A 21,696-nucleotide genomic window follows, 5' to 3' on the forward strand; every position below is an offset into this window, starting at 1 on the left:
ACACACACACACACAGTCAACAGCAGTCTGATATGGCTCTACTGGGATCGTTGGTGACCGACTTGGATCTTGGTTACTCTGTGGCTCCTGATTGGACACGCGTGTGAGGATTACCGCACAATTGGATATGTTGTAATTTGTGCCCCACTGGAAGACGATTGTATTTTAGCGGGTGTGGGGGTGTAATGCAAACACAATGTGCACACTGATATGGTCAATACACATTAGCAGTCCCTGAGTGGCTTGTGGTGTTACTAAGGCAACTGGACCCTCCTGAACCAGCCCAGCTGAAGGGGAAATGCGTAATCAAGGCTACATTAGCATTCATAGCATTGGTTTATATGTTAGTGTGCTCAAAGTAATGATTATAAAGTCTATTGATGCTCATGGGACTCTTTGTGACTATCGGGAAAAAAAATGTTTTTTGCTGCAAGGAATCTTATGAAGAGGTGTTTCTCATATTTTGTTGTTAGCTACGTCAAAGAGGCTACAACACAATTAAATGAAGGCATGATGGAATGTGTTTCGAGACTACTGCAAGCAAATAAATTAATACCTCTGTACACTGTTTCAATTCAGTGAATGATTTGCTGGAATCAATGCTATTTTGGGGCTCTATGTTGAACACAAAATTGCATTTTATTTTTTTTAGCTCTTTGTCCTGGCACAGAATAATTACATTGTGATTATTTCCTACAGGATTTTTGTTTTAACCCAACCAGCATAATAAAATGCAATATAATATATCTCATAATTGAAAAATGCTTCTTGGGTGCATTGGTATCAGCATAAGCTACAGACGCTAAACATGAATGGTGCAATTGTCATACCATACTACATTTCCACAAGTCTGACTGAGGCTTTAAATGAAGACAATGCACACAATGTAACATTTGTAATATTCAAATTTGTTTTTACTGGAAAAGTCACTAATACAATGCATGTCTGAGGGTGGTTCATTGCATGCTTTGACCTCACAACCCTGTGAATGCCATTCTGAATGAAAAAGGAACTGTAGAATACTGTATATATTAAAAAAAACAAAACAATATTGAATATACATGATACACCTCCGTCTGGCATCTTTGACTTTCACTGCTGTCAAGGTTTGAAAAGGCACAATTAGTGCATGTGACTGTGGGTGTTTGTTTGTTTGCCTTTTCCGGACTATTCCTAATTAGCACTATTGGGTTTGATAATTAGTCTGATAAGGGAATTCCCTCGGCGCTTGTGTGAAATGAGTTTCTGTGTGTGCAGGGGTGCGCCTGTTTGTGTGTGTGTTCAAGCTATCCGCAAGAGGATATGTAATCCGTTATCTGCAGAGATGAGATGATTTGCACTATGAGGAATCCAAATTCAGTGCTTCAAATGTTTCTGTTTTTCACAGCCTTAATCTCATCCAAACTTTTAATTGGGAGGTTTTGGGCTATTTCTTGTTGCAAAATGTCCTTTAGAGAGAGAGAGAGAGAGAGAATGGAGAGAGTGTAAGACATTTGCTGTCCCAATCAATGTTATGGATCCAGTCTTTTGTCATTGCAGCTGAGGCTTGAGTGAGTGTCTGAAATGAGTATAAATAGCCGCTCCATTCCTCTCCCTCCCCGTGGACACACTGACTTTCATCAGTGTGTTTTGTTTCCCTTTGTCTGTGTGTGTGGTGGGTCTTGTATGGAGAGCTTATACAGACACCATCTTAACGACTGTCAAGTATAGGGCATGTAATTGCAATTACCATTTTATACTCATTTTATGCATTTTAATAATTTGTTTCATTAACCATCCCCCTTATGACAATGACACTGACGTTCCCTCGCCTGACCTCCATGTAGTCAGCATGGTTTTGGCTCCCACTCTTTGACTGTGTGAATTTGAATAAGTAAGTAAGTAAGTAACCTTCATTTGTATAGCGCCTTTCACAGACAAAAGGTCACAAAGCGCTTCACAGGGTTAAAACCGCAGTGTTTCTGTACGCGCCCTGTGGTTGACGAGTCTGCCGTTCTCCTGACGTCTGCTAAGATTGACTGTGACCCTCAACAGGATAAGTGATATTGAAAATGACAGTGCACAAATAACATTTTGTCTTAGTGTATGATACTTGAATGACTCGTGAGCAGAGTGTAATTATGAAGTTGCAGAGATATTGTCTTTTAAATGACAATGGAAACTAATTATCCTAATGGGCAAACCGCTGACGAGTGCAAAATGCGGCCATGCGGCATAAACCCTGACGGTCACTGTTTTAAAGTGACCGCAGATCACTCATACTGACGTTAGGTAAATGGAAAAACAATATTACATTTATTTGCCTTTTTAAAAAGTTGCTTGTGAGCAAACAATATTGCCTAAAAACTCACAATTTAGTCATCAATAAACAGGTGTTGCCATTACCCCCATGTTCATGCCATAACCCTACCTCAATGAGCAAAAACTGCACCGATCTTGAAATGCTTCCTGTTTTTACTGTAAATCTTTAAAATTTACACAGTACAAAAACATGATGCACTGCCATCTAGTGGCTGACAGCAGAATTACATCAAAAATAAACTGCAAGCAGAACTACTAAATTTAGTTATAAAACTGTACCAAAAAAAGGAAGAAAAAAAAAATCAATGTGATAACGTGCTGATCTTTCTTTAATTCTAGTTAAATCTGACAAATTGAGAAATAAAGAGAAAATTAAGGAATTAGATAGATTAGAATTAGATATTTTGACAGCCATTTGCCATTAATGATTCCTGTTTTTACCCTATTTTGGCACACTATTTGTTCCTGCATGTGTCCTTGTGATGCGGCAACTCTTGCCACAGCATCAAATGATACACTATTACTTTTATTACCGTATCACTGATATTTGTACGCGTGTGTGTGTGTGTGTGTGTGGGGGGGGGGGGGGGGGGGGGGGGTTGCATCATCCCATGGGCTTTTGGTCTCAGTGAAAGCGAGTTGATTTGCATCCCCTTAGGATTGATTCTAGGTTTAACATGTGTAGTGGTGGACACAGTGCTCCAATAGTGTTTGCTCATCATGTTCTCTGCATCCTTAAGTGATTACTTCCCTGCACAAAAAGACCAACCTGACCACATGACTGTGCGACAGATCTGATGTTTAATGTACATGCAATGTCTGAGAGTGTTTTCCTTGCCAGGAAGTTAACATACACGCACATAAATTGAACTTGCGCTGCTCTTTTCCGATACAAATTAGTTCAAGTGGTGCCTCTTAGGCAAATAGCAGTACAGAGCTGTATCACCATATTGCAGCTGTCTCCCTCTTTCTGCCTGCAAAGATGTAAAATTATCCACATTTTTAATGACTTTGGCCTCGTTCTGCCAGTGAGTTTGCACTGTTTCAAACTCATCAAATCCAAGATTATTTCACACCTTGGGAAGTCGGACTAAAGAAATGAATTACAGTGGACTAGCTGTCAGAAGTAGAAATTTTAAGCCAGTGATTTAAGGATGGTGCATTAAGAACTTATGAGGATGTCTGATCTTCGTCTTTTTTATATCTTCTCATAGGGCTGGGCGATATGGTCAAAAAATAAAATCGTGACTTTTTTTCCCCCCCTTTTCCAGTCATTCAGGATGATTAAGATTTTATTTGATTGAAACCCAACAAACATTTGTGTAATGGTTTCATTTATTAAAAAATAATTCCTGTGCAAAACGTTCAGTCACCAATAATGTATACTGATTCATAAATCAGTTTTAACATAAAATTAACATTCATAGTTTGTGCTTAAATGCCACAATTAAGTAATTTTAGCTATTGTAGACATGTCTCGTAAACCACCCATCCAGCATTCTGACACTTGTTGAAAATTACGACTCACAAAAACATTTGGATGGAACAGAACATAATAACAGCTTTTAACCCATTCACTGCCATTGATGTGTATATCCGTCAATGGCAGTGAATGAGTTAAGTCAATTCCGTTCCCATTGACGTGTATATCCGTCAATGGCAGTGAATGAGTTAATAATCCATAACTTCTCATGTACACTTAGCAGCTACAACAGGTACTTCTGATTACAAAATTGTTCTCTTCATTTAGCATGTTGTGATTACGGTTTTATGTCTACGTGTGCATACTCAAGTTGTCAGGAATTCCCCCCCTTAAGCCTTATGATCCAATCATAAGCCTGCAAGATATTTCTGACAAAGGCGGAATAACATTACACATGGATATGAATATAACAAAAATAATCAATACAGACAAAGAACAAAAACAAAATGATTGAAGCAAACATACACTCTAAGTTTATAGAATTAGTCTGTATGGCCTTTTGTGCACACCAGAGCTCAACTCCAGCCCGTGAATAATATTTGATTTGATTTTTGTTGAGAGCAAATACTTCAATCTCTGCAAGTAATGTATGTTTTCTGTCATTTCCTAGGATACGTCCTCAGATGGCCAAAGAGAAGATTGAAGGTTGCCACGTGTGTACATTGGTCACACCCGGAGAGCCGCAAGTCCTCCTGGGGAAAGACAAGGCCTTCACCTATGACTTTGTTTTCGACATCGACTCACAACAGCAGAGCATCTACCAAGCGTGTGTGCACAAGCTTATAGAGGGCTGCTTTGAGGGCTATAACGCCACTGTGTTTGCTTATGGCCAGGTATGTTGCCGAGGTCTTAACAACAGTCTTGTATGGTGTGAACTGTTTCCTGTTGCAGTTTCTCCACTTTAATGGTGGTTAATATCATCAGACAAAGATACCAGTAACAAATGCGTTTTTTAAAGGACTGCTTTATTTATTAAAAAAAAAAAATTAATAACAAAAAAAAACTATTCAAAGCTACTTGGCGACCTGTGAAAAAGTACTAGGTCCCTTTTGTGAAATCACAAATTAACTGTGGGTAATCACATTTTATGGAACTGAGATCAGACAACTCCCAAGTGTGATTACCTCCAGACCTGTTCAAGCAAGAAATCATTTAAATAGAACCTGTCTGTCAAAACGTAGTCTGCCAAAAGAGCTCAAAAGCTGCGACAAAATGCCACGATCCAAATAAGCTCAACAACAGGTGAAATAAAGTAACCGACGTCTATCAGTCTGTAAAGGGTTACTAAAGCTAAAAGCTTTAGTACTCCAGTGAAATATGGTGAGAGCCTTTATACACAAATGAAGAAAACTGTTTTGAACCTTCCAAGGAATGTACCTAAACTGCTTTGCTAATTCAAGACATGGATAACTTGCTGATTGATGGAATCATGAATACTGCTCTTTCACAGAAGATTTTGAGTGAAAATGTGCTATGGGAAACGCTTAATTCAACTTGTTTCTACTTTTTCTGCAAGGCCTGGTAGCTTTAAATAATTTTTCCCTTTAATAAAGTCACCATTATAAAATGGATTTTATGTTTACTTTATCTGATATTGATGACCTTAAAAGAGCGGGAAGAACTATGCAGAAAAGTATGAAGAGGGCAAATACTTTTTCACAGCACTGTTTGTAGCTCAGCAAATTGTGCGTGAGAACAACGTTATCTTTCAATTCCTTCACTCTAGTCCCACCAGTTTGTGATTGGCTCACCCAGGATGTGTGTTTATCCAAAAAGGGTTTATGCCTGGGATTATTTTGGATTATTCATTTCTGTTTGTACAGGTGCTATTTATTTGTAAATCCATAGTTGTTCAACACACTGTCGGCATTTTGCTGTCTTTCCACTTTAATATACTTAGCAGGGATTTCAGGGGATATTTCACACCCTCTAAAAAGTTTGTCTATAATGGCCACAACATAAATTGTATTGTAGTTTAGACCAAAATAATTAATATCCTGGTATGAAATGACACAAAAAAGTAGCCGTATTAGGATTAATTTAATAATTTTTTTTTTTTTTTTTTACATTTTCAAGAAATACTTAGGATATAGTGTCCCTCTATGATTTTCTCAGTACATGCACATCCAATTTATAATTGAAGATCATACTCTAGATGAGTGGTTTTTGAACTTTTGACATAAAAATGGCTCAAAATTACTCGGCTCCCCAAATATCACCATTAATGACCAAAATTAAAATACATTAGCGTAGTTGACCTAAATGCTCATCATATACAAGACAGTGGTTTATTTCCTATAAATATTTGGTGGCTTTGGCCACATATAAAAAAAAAAAAAAAAACATGGTGGAGGGTAGCTGGTGAAATGAAAGAATTGTGAACAGCAACATTGCTGCTACCGTATTGGCGTGGGTGTGCGCTTACACAGAGTGACACACAAATAATCGGGGATGTTGCTGCACTGAAAAGCAATATGCTTTGAATTTTGGTACATTGGTTGCACTGTTGCACATAATTAAAATATTTTATTCCATTTACTACATATGCACTAAACTCTGACGTGTATTATTTTCGAGGTGACGAGGGGAAAATGACATCATTGTATCACATTGTATCATGTTTATTAAAATCCAGATTATTTTGTAAGTGTAAAACTGTCGGTTCTGCTATATTTTGACGATAAATACCAGTTTGACTGTCCTTCATTCAGACGGGTTCTGGGAAGACCTACACCATGGGGACCGGTTTCGATGTGAGTCTGGCCCTGCTGGAGCAGGGCATCATCCCGCGAGCTGTTCACCAGCTCTTTGAAGGGATCCAGAACAGGAAGGAGCAAGCCAAAGAAGCTGGCACCCAGCCCCCTGAATTTAAAGTCAGCGCCCAGTTTCTTGAGGTACGTGATGTATAGGGAATTGGATGGGGGTGTGTGTGTTTGTGTGCGTGTGCGTGTGTGTGAGATGGGATGGTTACTGGCCTTATTAACTCTAACCAGATGGGACAAAAAGGGGAAACGAGAGAATCAGACCCCTTTCCACAAACAGGAAGTGACAATCTGATGACAGATGGGCAGGAGCGTCTTCTGTGCTTTGTCCCACTGAATGTTGGCCATTACAACTGACATTAGTCTTAATCACGGTGGGCTGCAAGATGGATAAGAGCAAGAGATGAGTGGGGAAAGAAGGGAGCATGTGTGCAAGCAAACGAGATAAAAAGCCAGCTAAGGTTTCTGCTGGATGTTTTCACTTCCTCTGAATGACTGTGGAAGTGCGGGTGGATGATTTGATTATGCTTAAAATAATTGCATTAGTCTACTTCTACTCAATAATATGGGTTGCTTGTTGGTAATTCAGTTGTTGGTGTCTTCCAATAGCTTCACGTGTGTGGGGTGCGCGCGCGTGTGTGTGTTTGGTAGTAAGTGGGAAAAGCTGAGCATTCAGTTTACACTCTGTGACCCTTGACCTCACTGACCTCAGTCATCACTCATATGATCCATTAGGCAAATGGGCTGTTTAAATGTGTTTAGTTTTTTTTTTTTGATAAGGATAATTAGGAAACCTAATTAAATATTAATTAAGTTTCTAGATCACAAAATACAGTAACGAATAGCGAATATTTTTTTCTACATATAAGTCTTTACTCCAGGGAGCTGTATTTAATAAATACGTGTAGAAAAAGTATGGGAAATAATTTTAACAATTCTTGTAGAGAAGTATACTCAACAATGTTATTGATTAGCTAAATTCTTCAGCTTGGGGAACCTCACTCCCTAGGTTTTATACACTAAATATTGGCATATTTACACATTTATTTATTTATTTATTAGTCTTATTTATTTATTTATTTATGGTTCTAAATAGTTATGGATAAAAAATTCTCTGTTTTTTACTTTGTTTTTGATTTATGAAGCTAGAATGCGATGTAACATGTTTTATTTGATCACTTTTAGCTTTACAATGAAGAAATTCTGGACTTATTTGATGGTGCGAGGGATCCTGAGAGTCGGAGTCGCAAGTCCAACATAAAAATCCACGAGGATGCGAGTGGCAGCATCTACACCACTGGGGTCACTTCCAGACTTGTCCAATCAGAAGAGGAGGTCAGACCATTTTTTATTTTTTTTAAACTACATTAGCAGTTGGCAAAAGATTGTCAAATAATTCAGCCTTTGGAATGATAATCAAGTTTTTATTGATGCTGTCGGAGAGGCATTAATTTGAATAAATTATTATAGTTGCAGTGTTGAAGTACAGTCCATCATACTGACAGTTGTGTTGCTAAAATTCCTGATTTTGATGAGCCATGAGAGAGGGGTAACATATTTAAATGAGCGCATTATTATGCACACTGTTGAATGAATACTTCTCCCAGTGTCAATCAAAACAGTGACTTGAAAAAGCAGCATTTTTGACGGCTCTTGTTTTGGAATTTGGATGCTGTTTGATTGTGCATGTGCTCTAAATTTGAAATCTAAATTGAGGTTGGTTACATTGACAGTTTAGTGAGCTCCTATTACAGGGGGCGGTCACTCCCAAAAGTCAACAACTGTCTGCTGCTCCACTGTCAAAAACTACAATGAGGTCAGGTTTAACAAAAGAGAGTGCTCCTGCAAGCTTGCCTTTCAGCTTCACTGAGTTTGATTGATCTGTTGGTGATTTTTATTTATTTATTTATTTATTTATTTATTTATTTTTCCATCACTACTGGTTTGTATATTGACAGTTATCTGTAGCAAGAATGGATTTGAAAAGAAAAAAAATCAATGCAGGAGAATATTTTATTCCAAACATATAAAATTATAAACAGCTGAAATTTTCCTACATGAGGACAGAAATTGTTCTTGTGTGGAGGCATTGCAGAGTGACGGAAAGTAGTGTGGTTGTAGTGAGGACAAATTGCACGAGGTTGTCTTGTCTTCATTTCAAATTATAAGTACCGGTAGTAGCTGCGTGTCATATTTTGTGTGTGTGCAGCTGCTGCAGTGTCTGAAGCTGGGCGCGCTGTCCCGCACCACTGCCAGCACGCAGATGAACGCTCAGAGCTCACGCTCACACGCCATCTTCACCATCCACCTCTGTCAGATGAGAGTCTGCCAACAGTCGTTAGAATTGGTGAGCCCTGCTCCAGGATGAAGGGACCAGGGGGGTGGGAAATGAATAGAGACAAAAGACTCAGAATGAGAGAGAGATTCATTGGGAGTCTTATCAGAATTTCATCATAATGTGCTTTTACGCACAAATCTCTCGGTAGGCGGAGGAAGGGGGATTAGGATTACTGAGAGGATGGAAAAGGCAGGTAAGGGTAGGAAAGTATAAATATGGTAAAAATCTAATCCCTCTATTTTGTTACTTAAAGAGGAAGTCAACCTGAAACATTTCTTGACAATATTATGATATATGTGACCTCAATAGTCAAAACATGACATTCTGATTGATATTACATTTGTGGAATATGAGTAATGAAACAAAATCAAGACGTTTTTATCCATCCCAGGGGGCGGCCATCTTGCCACTTGCCATCGACTGAAGATGACATCACAGTTGCTCAGGGCTTAGGCAACGACCAATCACAGCTCACCTGTTTATTTATTTTCCCATGGGGAAGTCAACCTTATAAAATATTTCTTGACAATAATAAATGATATGTGACCTCACTAGTATAAACATGACATTCTGATTAATATTACATTTGTGGAATATGAGTTATAAAGCAAAATCAAAACATTTTTATCCATCTCAGGGGGTGGCCATCTTGCCACTTGCCATCGACTGAAGATGACATCACAGTTGCTCAGGGCTTAGGCAATGACCAATCACAGCTCACCTGTTTTCTGAAGCTGAGCTGTAATTGGTTGTTATCTGAGATGTGAGCAACTGTGATGTCATTTTCACTCGACAGCAAGTGGCAAAGTGGCCGCCTTCTTATTTTGATTAAAAAGTGCTGGATTTTGCTGATTAATTCATATTCCACTAACACAATATTAACCAGAATACCGTATTCAGACTAGTTGGGCTACATAGAACATATTATTGTCAATTTTTTGGGGGGTTAACTGTGCATTAAAGGTTTGTATATTATCTATCAAATCTTGTCTCTCTCTGCTATTACAAAACTCAACTGCTTGCTTACAGCATAATACCATGTTGTTGTGAAGTAGAATAATAAGAACATGGCTATATAAATATATGATCTATGCTATATGTTGCTGCACAAGTTTTTTTTTTGTTATCATATTCCCATGAACTATTTTCCTACTTTCTAATGTGCTGTATTTGTTTCTCGTCCAACCTCCTTGCTAGCCTAATGGGGATGGAGGCACTCAGGAATTAAATGGTGTGGACTCCAGTGCCATCGAGCAGCCCGAGTATGAGGCACTGATGGCCAAGTTCCACTTTGTGGACCTGGCTGGTTCGGAGAGGCTCAAACGCACAGGAGCCACTGGAGAGCGAGCCCGTGAGGGAATCTCCATTAATTGTGGACTGGTGAGGCGGAAGCAGACTGCTTACACTGACCGTAAACACCTTTTGTTTCATATTGGCCTGTTATAGGTTGTTTGTGTGTGTATGTGTTGTAGTTGGCCCTAGGAAATGTCATCAGCGCTTTAGGCGATCAAACCAAGAAAGGCGGACACGTCCCCTACAGAGACTCCAAACTCACTCGCCTGCTACAGGACTCGCTAGGCGGCAACAGGTACATGGCGTTCACCCCAGGCTAAAGCTAAAACTTCACCTCATTGTCAAGTCTAAACTGACTGTAAATTAGTTGAGAATAATTATAATCTGAATCATTTTGCCACCATTGCTTTAAGACATCAATCAAACCCACTTAATCGACAGACTCCCTCTGACTTGACAATGAACACAAATGTATGATACTGCGGTACGCCGATATGCGCATTAAAAACGTCCCCATTATAGCAATGTCTTCAATGATTCTCTCCAGTCGCACTGTGATGATTGCCTGCGTCAGTCCCTCCGACCGTGACTTCATGGAGACGCTGAACACGCTCAAGTATGCCAACCGTGCCCGGAACATCAAGAACAAGGTGGTGGTGAACCAAGACAAGACCAGCCAGCAGATCACCGCCCTGCGTGCCGAGATAGCCCGCCTCCAGATGGAGTTGATGGAGTATAAGGCGGTGCGTGATATTGGGGGGGGGGGGGGGGGGGGGGGGGGGGACTTTTAGTGGAGATGGGGGCGACAGGAAATTGTGGCACATTTTGATGAGAATGGTGGATGATAGAAGGGCTGAGATGAGGAAAGTGTTAGGTAAAAGAAAGGAGCTATTGCACTCAGTCCTCCATCGAACTGATGCAATTGTTTGCTAAGGCACTGATGGAAGAGCAGACAGGCTGGATATAATTGAACAGAAGTATCAAGAATTTCTATATTTACCTTTATGTAATCCCTTTTAGGATGAAGATCGCTGAGTGCAATACTTGACTAAAACGAGCAAAGGAACAGACTCCACAAAATCTTAATGTTTGCGAGTGAACAGCTAGCATCTACCCTCATGGCTAAAAGGAGCTAATTTATAGAGTGAGGCCTTTTAAATCTTCAGACTTAAAAGTATTTGGATTTTTGTTATTTGTGAAGGACAATAAGCAGGGCTAGTTTGACTTGGACTTGTGAGAGAATATTGAGCTGGACTTAATGAGCAACGGTCTTGGCCTTTTAACATAAGCCAAACAAGCACAGTGTCTTGTAACTTTAATGCTTACTCACCATATTTTATAATATGATAAAATGTAATGTAATATAATATAATCAAAGAAAGGTATAATACAAATAACTATTATACTTTCTAACTGATTGTGATTTATTCCAGCCAAATAAGTGAAGATCATTTAAAAAAATAATTTAAAATTAAAATGTAATGAAACTAAAGTATATTATAGTGGTATATAATTACTTCATTTACATTTTTTTATGACATTACTTAGGTAAAATGAAATGTCTCATAACTAGGGATGGGCGAGTGCCGATTCAGGTAATAGTATTGGGCCGATACCCGGCCTTACTTCATGGTATTGATACTCAATATCGACCATCTTATTATTATTATTTATTTTTTTTTATTATTATTTTTTTTTTTATTATTTTTTTTTTAACACAGAAAAATGCTATATTGGGATATAGAGGTCTTTCTTTAAAATTATCTATAGTTTCTTTTTTTGTGGAATTTTTTTAAAGTAGCGTACTAGTGGTATTTGTACTTGGTATCGGTATTGTTGACTACTTAAGAGCTGAGTACTCGTATCAGTCTTAAAAAAAAAAAAAGTGCGTCGAACTTCACAACTCCTAACAATAAAAGATAATTATAAAGCATTTCAATGAGTGTCCCTTAAAAGGCTTAAATGCTATTTTCCATATTCCATTGCAAATACCGAAACTTGATTTACCTTTACTACTTTTGACCCTGTATGACAAACTTCATTTAAAACAAATCATATCTTGTGTGAATTTGTATTTTTTTTTTTTAACATTCTTGTAACAATTATGTACCTATTATTAAAAAATATATACTGGTTGCTACTTTATATTAGATAAACCAATTAAAAACAAACCCGCAGCAGTGAAATGTAAACCTCTGTAGCGGAAGTATTTATGACATAAAGTAGTTTCCACTTTTTGACCTCTTGCTTGTCCACATACAAAGTGATTAAGTGAGCTGTTGTGGTGACTCGAGGGTAGTGAATGCGACTTGGCCTGGATGTGGTTACCGGATGAGATGTGACTGCAAGTAAGACAGGCTTCTGCCACCGGACGTAATGATGTTTGCGTGCTGTGACCGGATTAGACAGGGACTCTTTGTTCATAGATTATGCAATCGAGTTTTCTAGTGTTTATCATTCAGAGTTGGACAATGACAACTGGAAGAGCCATCGACACACCAACCAGCCTTGTCCAGTTCGAATAAGTCACACATTGTTTTAAAACATGTTTTAGCCTAGAATGCACGTATTGCAGCGCTGACCTCCGCCAAGGCCGGACAATTCTAATTTGGAGCAGCACCAAAAGATGCTGATACATAAGCATCATTTATAATCATCATATTACTTCTTGTGGCAGATCTGACGCTATTTTACAGCACACTAATGTGCCATGGAACACTAGGAATCTCTGCCCTCAAATACTCTTTGTCTCCTGTCGCTCATGTGGACGGACTCTCTTGGCATGCAGGGGAAGCGAGTGGCATGTGAGGACGGTTCGGAGGGTTACAGCGACCTCCATCAGGAGAACGCCATGCTCCAAAGGGAGAATGACACACTGCGCCTCAGGGTCAAGGCCATGCAGGAGACTATCGACCACCTGAACACCCGAGTTACACACCTGCTGGCCAATGAGGTCAGCGTGCTGCTCTCCAAATCAAGTACGTGTGCTACTTTGGATTTTTCTTCGCTTTGAGTTGTTTTGGTCTTCTGAATTAACACTTATTTTCGTTGTTGATGTTTCCTCCTTTCCAATCATAAAAAAAAAACGTAAAGATGGGTGTAAAATTGTTTTGTATTGTTCTCTCTACTTTCATGTAGGGAACCAAAATTTAAAAAAGTAATTTGTACCTTTTTTTTAATGTATGTAATCACACACGTTTTTAGTATTTGCTTCCGTCTGACCCAAACCTCTTACTTTGCCTCCAGGTGAGGGCAACCAGGAGATTGGGGCTCTGATTCAGAACTACATCCGGGAAGTTGAAGAACTCAGGTAAGAGCTTTTCACGCTCAATTCCGACTTTAAAGATCAGTTGTCACTCTTTTACACCACAAAATATCACTTGCTGAGAGTTGCAACTTGCAAGTGACTTTCTGCAAAGCTGCTCAAAATCATGGCCACAACTTCAAAACATGCAAATGTGTTACAATTAAAAAAATGAAACCGTAATAATCAACAGTCTTCAATTAATATGCACTTCTCTTAGATTGTCAATCAAAACCGAGCGTTTGTTAAGGCGGAACTTTTGAGATAGCTAAGTTATGGCCAGCATCTTGCATATCAGTAAAACTTTGGGCAAAGCTCAATAATTGATAAACTGTTAGAAGTTGTATAAGGTGAAAGATTGATGTCAGATAATAAATTATGCAATTGAAAGACTCTTGATCAAGGCACCTCCCAAATTACTGCAGCTAATAATATTTGCAGACGATATACTGTGCATACTATCATTAAAATAAAGTGGTTCTTAATTTTTGGTTATTCAAAAAATAAATGTAAAAAGGACTTTCCTGTCACTGCCTTTGCAGCACAAAAAAAATAACAATGTTTATAGAATATAACAGCAAAGTTGTAATATTACAATCATATTTTTTAACCTGCATTGAAGGAGGGAATTGTGAGGATCCTGGCAAGTTGTAGTTTAGTTGTTTTTAGTTTGACCAACAATGCAATCAGTATTTAATGATATCAATATCTTCATCAATATGAACATTGAATGTATTTGTGCAAATGTTTTTGACTGTTCTTGAGAAAAGAACTACATGCAAATCTGACTAGAATTTTTATTTAGTACGGTAATTTTTTTTTTTTTTTTTTTAAACAAATGTTTGTTATTGATGTGATGTCACAGCAGCAGGTCGCAGAATTTTGCATTTACATTTCTGTGGGGATTCTAGCATGTTCAAGTTGAAGCTATGAGATTTTTCATGTAACACTCCAACTTTATTTTCTGAACTTTTTAGAAATAATTTCTATGCAGTCCTAATAACCATTAATTCCTGTAAACCAAACATCAGAAAACATCACCTGTCTTTCTTACTCAGATCCAAGCTGCTGGAGAGTGAGGCCATGAATGAATCATTGCGACGTCAAGCCACTCGGCTGCCCTCTCGTGGACCCTTCGGTTCTTCCTGTCTGAGCCTGGACCCTGGACACCCCCCTGGCTCCTCCCCTGTAACCATGTCCATGGAGGCCGAAATGACGGACGTGCTGCGCAGAGCCAAGCTGGACATCGAGAGGCTGAAGAAGAAGGAGAGGAGGCAGAGGAGGATGAGGTGAGGAGATAATCGCCTCATATTCATCCCATTTTACATAACTCCCGTGAAACTCTGCCCTTCCCATTGCTTATCTACTTGAGCTTAAGAGGTGCATTATAGGTCATTTAGGCAGCCGTTCCCCGAATGGAATTGGGATGCAGCCAGGAGTAAAACTGGCTTTGGCTCAGAATGGTCTCATTCAGCTGGCCACTGGGTTGTGAGAGAGTAGAGTGCACAGTCCAAAAGGCTAATTGGGATTTAATGGGATATAGATGGAAGTAGATGGGAATTTTAAGATGGGCCGTTTGATAAGATGCATGGTTGTAAAACGCAGAGCAAAGGGGAGGGTAAAAATGATCGTAAAATCTACAGTGCTAAAAGCAAATGTGATGAGATAAAAAAATAAAAAAATAGACTGCTAATGAGTCGGGTTTTTATGTTGAGCACATGACTTAGGAACTTTTTCAAAGCACTAATGGAGAGGATTACTGCATGCTCAAAACTGATCGATCTATTTTATAGGGATGTTCCAAAACCACTTTTTTGTTTTCAGATCAATGCCAGTCTGAGCAGTCACCGATACTACGACTAATACATAAAATCCCCCCAAAAAATAATGACAGATCATTTTAAAGACCTATATATCATAATATAGCACATTTAAAAAAAAAATGCAAGAAATTAATGGCAATTTTATATTATTTTAATTTCTAATTTCTAGCTCCTGACTATAAAATGGCCACATGAGGGCAGCCCACTGATACCTTAAAATAACTCACTCTGCTCGTCCCTAGTCCCTGCTAGTTTATATTACACATTTTATATTACACCTTTATCAGTATTTGTCTACTGATCAAGAAATGAAAGCTCAATGAATCCATTCATATAGCATCTATATGATCGTCCATATTACAGACAAACCATTAAACCATTAACATTCACAACTTTGTAGTCTGGACAATTAAGTTTAAGAGTTTAATGAGCCTGAAACGCATGTTTTCAGAATGTGGAAGGAAACTGAATATGCTGAGAAAACCAACCCGAGCACGGGGAGAATGCAACTTTTATACTGGAAGGCTGGACCCCGGATTTGAACCTCCAAACTCAAATCTATGAAGCAGATATGTAAATCACATGGACCACCATGCTGGCCTCATCAATTAATCGAATAAGTGTTTGTTTTTTTGTGTTTTTTGTTTTTATTCTTTTGTTAATTTTAACGGCAGAATGTGTAAAGTATGATATGAGTGTAATAATCCTGCATATTGACTAGCGATCTATCCATTGTGGAAAGAGGATACGGACTCTTGCTCATCCACACCCCTTTGATAATGTGCAAGGGAAAACCTAGCTTGCTGACACTTCTGCTTGACCACTTTTTTTTTTTAACCTTCCTCCAGTCCAGAGTTGGAGAAAGGTTTGAAAAAACGCGTTAAGCTACACAACCACGAGAATGGCGACAATGGGCAAAACGGACTGAACGGAGAGATTGATTCGGATGACAGTCATGCCGAGGTAAAACTTAAAAGTGATCTGTGGATAACTGGGATGAAAAGAAGAATGCCTAATATCTTGATCTTTGTGGGCAGGACATCATGTTTACACTGCAGGAAGAAAGTGGCTGCGATGAGGAGGAGGAGGATGAGGAGGAAGGAAGGGAGGAAGATGACGAGTTTGACAGCGATGAGAGCCTGGTGGATTCTGACTCAGACTCGGATGAGAAAGGTGTGCTTCTTTATGGTTGTCGGCACTTGGTATTTTAGAATAGTTTTGTTTAAAACAACAAATAGCAATTGAGTGAATGTCATCTGGAGTTTTTTTTTTTTTTATGGACACATCTATCAATGCAGTCAGTCAACTTTTATTTTTTAAGCACATTTCTTGCATAAGGAAAAGTCACTGTACACCACAGTGGTTTAAAAAAGTATAATACTTTACAATAGTAAGTGCAAACAACATAGAATTGCAGAGATTTAATTTAAAACAGCCCAAAACAACTTCTAACAGTCAACAGAGGTCTTTAAAATGTGACCTAATAAAACATTGCGTTCTGTTGTTTCTCTGGCCACCTATTAATGAGAGAACAAAAAAGAGCTTAGGATTAATAACGTTAAAGTGAAATTTGTCAACAAATGGGCTTGGGGTTGCCATCAAACAACAAATATTTAATATAATATTTAATCCATTTGATCATAGTCCTTCAAGGGGAAATTGAATTTAGACACTTGCATGCTAGAATTCAGAACATTTTCCAAGGTATGCTCCTTTTTTTGATTCTCTCTCCGCTTTGCCCTCTGAAAATTGTCCTCCAACTGTCAGCCAACTTCCAGGCCGACCTTGCCGACCTGACCTGTGAGATTGAAATCAAGCAGAAGTTAATAGACGAGTTGGAAAACAGCCAGCGGAGGCTGCTGATGCTGAAGCTTCAGTACGAGGAGAAGCTCATTCTGCTGCAGAACAAGATCCGAGACACCCAGCTGGAGAGGGACCGTGTGCTTCAGAACCTCAGTGAGTCCACTCACTAACAACCATTTCCCCCTCTCTCTTAAAAAAGTGACGTACGGCATTAACGTTAGTTACGACATGGCTCCACAGTGTCAATGGAGAACTACACGGAGGAGAAGGCTAGCCGTATCAAGCAGGAGTACGAGAAACGTCTTAAAGAGATGAACCGAGACCTTTTGAAGCTCCAAGCTGCACAGAAGGAACACGCGCGTCTCCTTAAGAACCAGGGCAGGTACGAACGGGAGCTGAAGAAACTCCAAGCGGAGGTCAATGAGATGAAGAAAGCCAAGGTAAGAGAACAAGTGAGACCACAGATTGGAGAGATGAAGCTGGGCGCCATCTCACCTGTCTCACCTCTCTGTCTGCTCTAGGTGGCGGTGATGAAGCAGATGAAGGAGGAGCAGCAGAGGAGGAGGCTAGTGGAGGCTAAGAGGACCCGTGAAATCGCTCAGCTCAAGAAGGAGCAGCGAAGACAAGAGGTTACATAATGACAGAACAGTTAGTGGGGCGAGGCCAGGGGTCTGAAAACTGGAGCCACATGTGGCTCTTTAGTCCCTCTGCTGTGTATCTGTCAAAAAAAAACAAAAACAAAAAAACCCTGTAGAAATAAATATAAATAATTACATTTCTGTATGTGTGTATATATATATATATATATATATATATATATATATATATATATATATATATATATATATATATATATATATATATATATATATATACATATCATAAAATTGAATGTCACAAATTTGACAAAGGCAGAAAAGTCTAAAAATGTAATACTAAGTCTGAAAATTATACACGCACAAAAAAATTCCAAGAATGGGAGAAGAAAATTAATCTGTATGTATTGGATGCTGATACAGCTTTAATTAGCTCTTGGGCCTTCAGCACATTAGACTAACACTAACACACAGTTTCGTTCATCATAATGTTCAAAATTTTGTGCCCCAAGACAGATTTTTTTGTTATTTGGCCTAAAATTGCTCTTTTGACAGTAAAGGTTGCTGACCCCTGGGCTAGGCGATACGGACAAATTCTCATAGTCATACGTCAACTTGAAACTCAAGACCCTTCTCCCTGTTCCTTCTCATCAGTTTCAAATCCGAGCGTTGGAGTCTCAAAAGCGACAACAGGAGCTGGTCCTGCGCAGGAAAACGCAGGAGGTGACCGCCCTCCGCAGGCTGGCCAAGCCCATGTCAGACCGCGTAGCTGGTCGGGTGGCCCGCTGGAACCAGACCCCGCCGGTTACCGACTCTGGCGCAGAGCTGTCCGCCAGCACCACGGCAAGCAGCTCCGAACCCGAGAGCGGGAAGACTGTGAGCGGATTAGTGCGGCAGTGGAACAACAAAAACAACGGGTATGGATACCTGGGAGAAAGTGAAGGCAGCATGGATGGAACGCGGGTCGTTGGGTAAGATGGCCTCAATTATGTGCTTGACATGCACTGTGCATGTGGTGTCTTAATCTTTCACACCTCTCTTACCTCAGGAGCAGGAAGAAGCTGCAGCGTAAACCAACGGGCGTTGGCAATACCGCAGCAGCGGGCCGACCTGTAACTTTCTCCAAGTCGGCCCGTCAGAAGTGGCAAACTCTGGAGCATCGTATTATGGACATCGTCATGCAGAGAATGACCATTGCCAATGTCGAAGCTGACATGGATCGACTCATCAAGGTTGGGGAGGCACTGATCTTTATACGACTTTTATTTTTCCAGATATAAACTCATCTTTTTTTTTTTCCATGTTTTTTTTCCCCCTGAGTCAGAAACGAGAGGAGCTGACAGCCCAGCAGGAGGCGCTCTCACACAAAAGAGCGGTACTAATGGCGGATGGCGAGGGTCCAGAGGCAGAGGACAGACTGCTTTTGGAGATTAGTGAGGATATTGAGGTTCTCAACGCTAACATCGATTACATAAATGACAGTCTGTCCGATTGCCAGGCAACCATTGTGCAGATAGAGGAGACAAAGGTATGAACACAAGTAGACACAAAGATAAAAACTATGCACATCCATGTACTGTTTGTAAAAAACAACTTAACAACACTGATTCCTATTTCTGTTACAGGATGAGTTGGACTCAGTGGATACTTCAGTGGTAATCAGCTCATGTTCTTTGGCTGAAGCACGCCACCTGCTGGACCATTTTCTCAAGGCCTCCATTGACAAGGTGAGTCAATATTAAGAGCCACTAAATGATTCGAGAATTGATCGAATTAAAAAAAGCTCTACCAAAGAGAGTCTGTTTTGTCTAATTTTAATCAAGAATGTTAGTTACCTTGAATTTTGGGAAAAAATTCACATTTTGGTCCAGTAATGTCCTTGTTATTGCATATTATACTGTATTTTATTAAAAAAACAAACAAAAAAAACCTCAGTTTGGTTTTTAGGCCAGTGTGACATTTTATTCACTTCCCCCCCCCAACTTTAAATGAACCTGCAGCTTGCAGTAAAAATATGATCCTCAAACTGGTTCTGTTCCCTCAAGCGTATGTATTTGGAACAGCCTGTCCCAAAATGCTTTGGCCAAGTTTGCTTGAGGGGGAAAAAAAAAAAAAAAAAAAAGAGTTTACTTTTCACCATTGTAACTCTGGACTGAAAGTATAAATGTGTATTGCACAGCATGTACATCAGTTTATACATATATGAATGCAATATTTATATCCTTTATTCAACATAATGCACTCACTGTAACACCATTATTTTAATACATTTGCACTTAAATGTATGTAATTGACAATTGTGACTATGAGTCCTTTCTGTTATGAAAGCACTCATCACGCGTGTTTATGTGCAGAGCTTACAGGTGGCACAGAAGGAAGCTCAGATCAGATTACTGGAGGGTCAGCTGAGACAGACAGATGTGATTGGTTCATCCCAAAATCACATGATCCTTGACGCTCTGCGGGAAAAGGCAGAATGCATCCCTGAACTGCAGGCTCTCCTCCACAACGTACAGCAGGGTGAGAGGAGCACTCGGTGTGTTTATGTAAAAGCCAAATGAATAGATGAGCTGATTGCTTTTGATTGGACCTCATTCACTCATGATTGCGTTAGACTGTTCTAACTCTGCACAAGTTCAGCGTATGACACCTGCACACTGGCCAATTTTCTTCTCGCCCCCGTGCCAATGTTAGTGAATCAGAATTCATGATAAATTATGGGCTTGTGCCCACCAGCTGCGGTCTGCATAAACTGCACCCTATTTCTGAAAAGTTTTAAACCCAAAACTTTCAAAACTGTAAATCCTTGTCCTGGATACTTGGAAAGCTTACTAAAAACAAAAACTGGCAATATGTAATAATGATATGAATTATTTTTATTCAATTTAAAAGTTACATTTGAGAATGTGGCACTGAAAATATGCAATGAAAAAACAAACAAAAAACAATTAAAATTATTATTATTATTATTATTATTATAACATTATAACAGTAACACAACATAAGATGTTAAAATATGTAAAGAAGACTAAGTATAGCACAGCAAAGTGACATTTGCAGCTGATAAGTCATAAAATTAGCATTGAAAGCAACCAAAATTAGATGAGCCATATTCTAGTTGGAGTAATGTCACATAACAAGCAATCGCGGCAAAATTTGTATTACACTATTTGATCAGTTTTTGTAGTTGCAAGACAATATATTAATTTGGATTGTTAAAAACTGAAATAGCACATTTCGTGTTTCAGTCATTATCTTTACGTTTTGTTTTGCTTTCGTTTTTTTTTTTAATCAATGACTAACTTGGGTAAAAGATGTTTTTATTAAAAAGCTGATCCTTCATTATTTGTGCATTCAGATGGTCTGAGGAAGTTCTAAATTTTGTTCACAGACTACGCACAAATACAACTATGAACATTTTTGATGAATCACTAATTTGTGCATTAAACGCGCACACACAATTTAAGCATAAATTTGTGCATATTCACTGTTTCGTGAATTTACTGACTGATTTGACCTCCCCCCCACGCATTCAGAAAACGGTTACGCCAGCACAGATGAAGAGCCATCCGAGTTCAGCCAAGCCTCAGACAACAGGTGAAGAAAAAGAAAAAAAACAAACAAACATCCTCCTACTGTAATCTTTTGACAATATCTATTTACCTGAATTCCCGTTTGCCTCCTGCAGTGTCTCTCTCATGAAAGAATCCAACAGCCAAGATGATTTCAAGCTAAAGGTAAAAAAAAAAGAATAATAAATAAAAAAATCTTATTTACTTGTAGCATTCATTGATGTTGTGTGTAAAATACTTTAACCCCTGTCTAGCCTTAATTACCCACAAATCAATTACTAGATTAAATGTGAATATTTAGTGATGTGTTCCATTTTTGTTCGAGCATGTTTCCTTTTATCAACCACAAGGTGGCAGTATAAGCTAACAATTACAAGTTGACTTGCCTCTGATGTTTAGTGTGATATAATTTATTATGTTA

The 21,696-nt window shown here is 38.9% G+C and overlaps 1 protein-coding gene across 4 annotated transcripts in view; it reads left to right on the plus strand.

The window, feature by feature from the left end:
* kif21b (kinesin family member 21B) overlaps nt 1-21,696 on the plus strand; it is a 66,959-nt gene that overhangs the window by 18,209 nt on the left and 27,054 nt on the right. For all 4 annotated transcript variants that reach the window (XM_077528763.1, XM_077528765.1, XM_077528764.1 and 1 more), the window contains exons 2-23: nt 4,395-4,617; nt 6,496-6,678; nt 7,732-7,881; nt 8,756-8,893; nt 10,082-10,264; nt 10,357-10,472; nt 10,725-10,920; nt 12,966-13,155; nt 13,424-13,487; nt 14,540-14,770; nt 16,153-16,267; nt 16,342-16,477; nt 17,072-17,260; nt 17,348-17,547; nt 17,629-17,736; nt 18,358-18,674; nt 18,752-18,935; nt 19,028-19,231; nt 19,329-19,430; nt 20,058-20,223; nt 21,240-21,300; nt 21,392-21,440. In XM_077528763.1, the coding sequence (XP_077384889.1) occupies nt 4,395-4,617; nt 6,496-6,678; nt 7,732-7,881; nt 8,756-8,893; nt 10,082-10,264; nt 10,357-10,472; nt 10,725-10,920; nt 12,966-13,155; nt 13,424-13,487; nt 14,540-14,770; nt 16,153-16,267; nt 16,342-16,477; nt 17,072-17,260; nt 17,348-17,547; nt 17,629-17,736; nt 18,358-18,674; nt 18,752-18,935; nt 19,028-19,231; nt 19,329-19,430; nt 20,058-20,223; nt 21,240-21,300; nt 21,392-21,440 (3,505 nt within the window). The remainder of the gene's footprint in view (nt 1-4,394; nt 4,618-6,495; nt 6,679-7,731; nt 7,882-8,755; nt 8,894-10,081; nt 10,265-10,356; nt 10,473-10,724; nt 10,921-12,965; nt 13,156-13,423; nt 13,488-14,539; nt 14,771-16,152; nt 16,268-16,341; nt 16,478-17,071; nt 17,261-17,347; nt 17,548-17,628; nt 17,737-18,357; nt 18,675-18,751; nt 18,936-19,027; nt 19,232-19,328; nt 19,431-20,057; nt 20,224-21,239; nt 21,301-21,391; nt 21,441-21,696) is intronic.

The sequence above is a fragment of the Festucalex cinctus genome, chromosome 8, assembly GCF_051991245.1.
Source record: "Festucalex cinctus isolate MCC-2025b chromosome 8, RoL_Fcin_1.0, whole genome shotgun sequence".
NCBI classification, from domain to species: domain Eukaryota; kingdom Metazoa; phylum Chordata; class Actinopteri; order Syngnathiformes; family Syngnathidae; genus Festucalex; species Festucalex cinctus.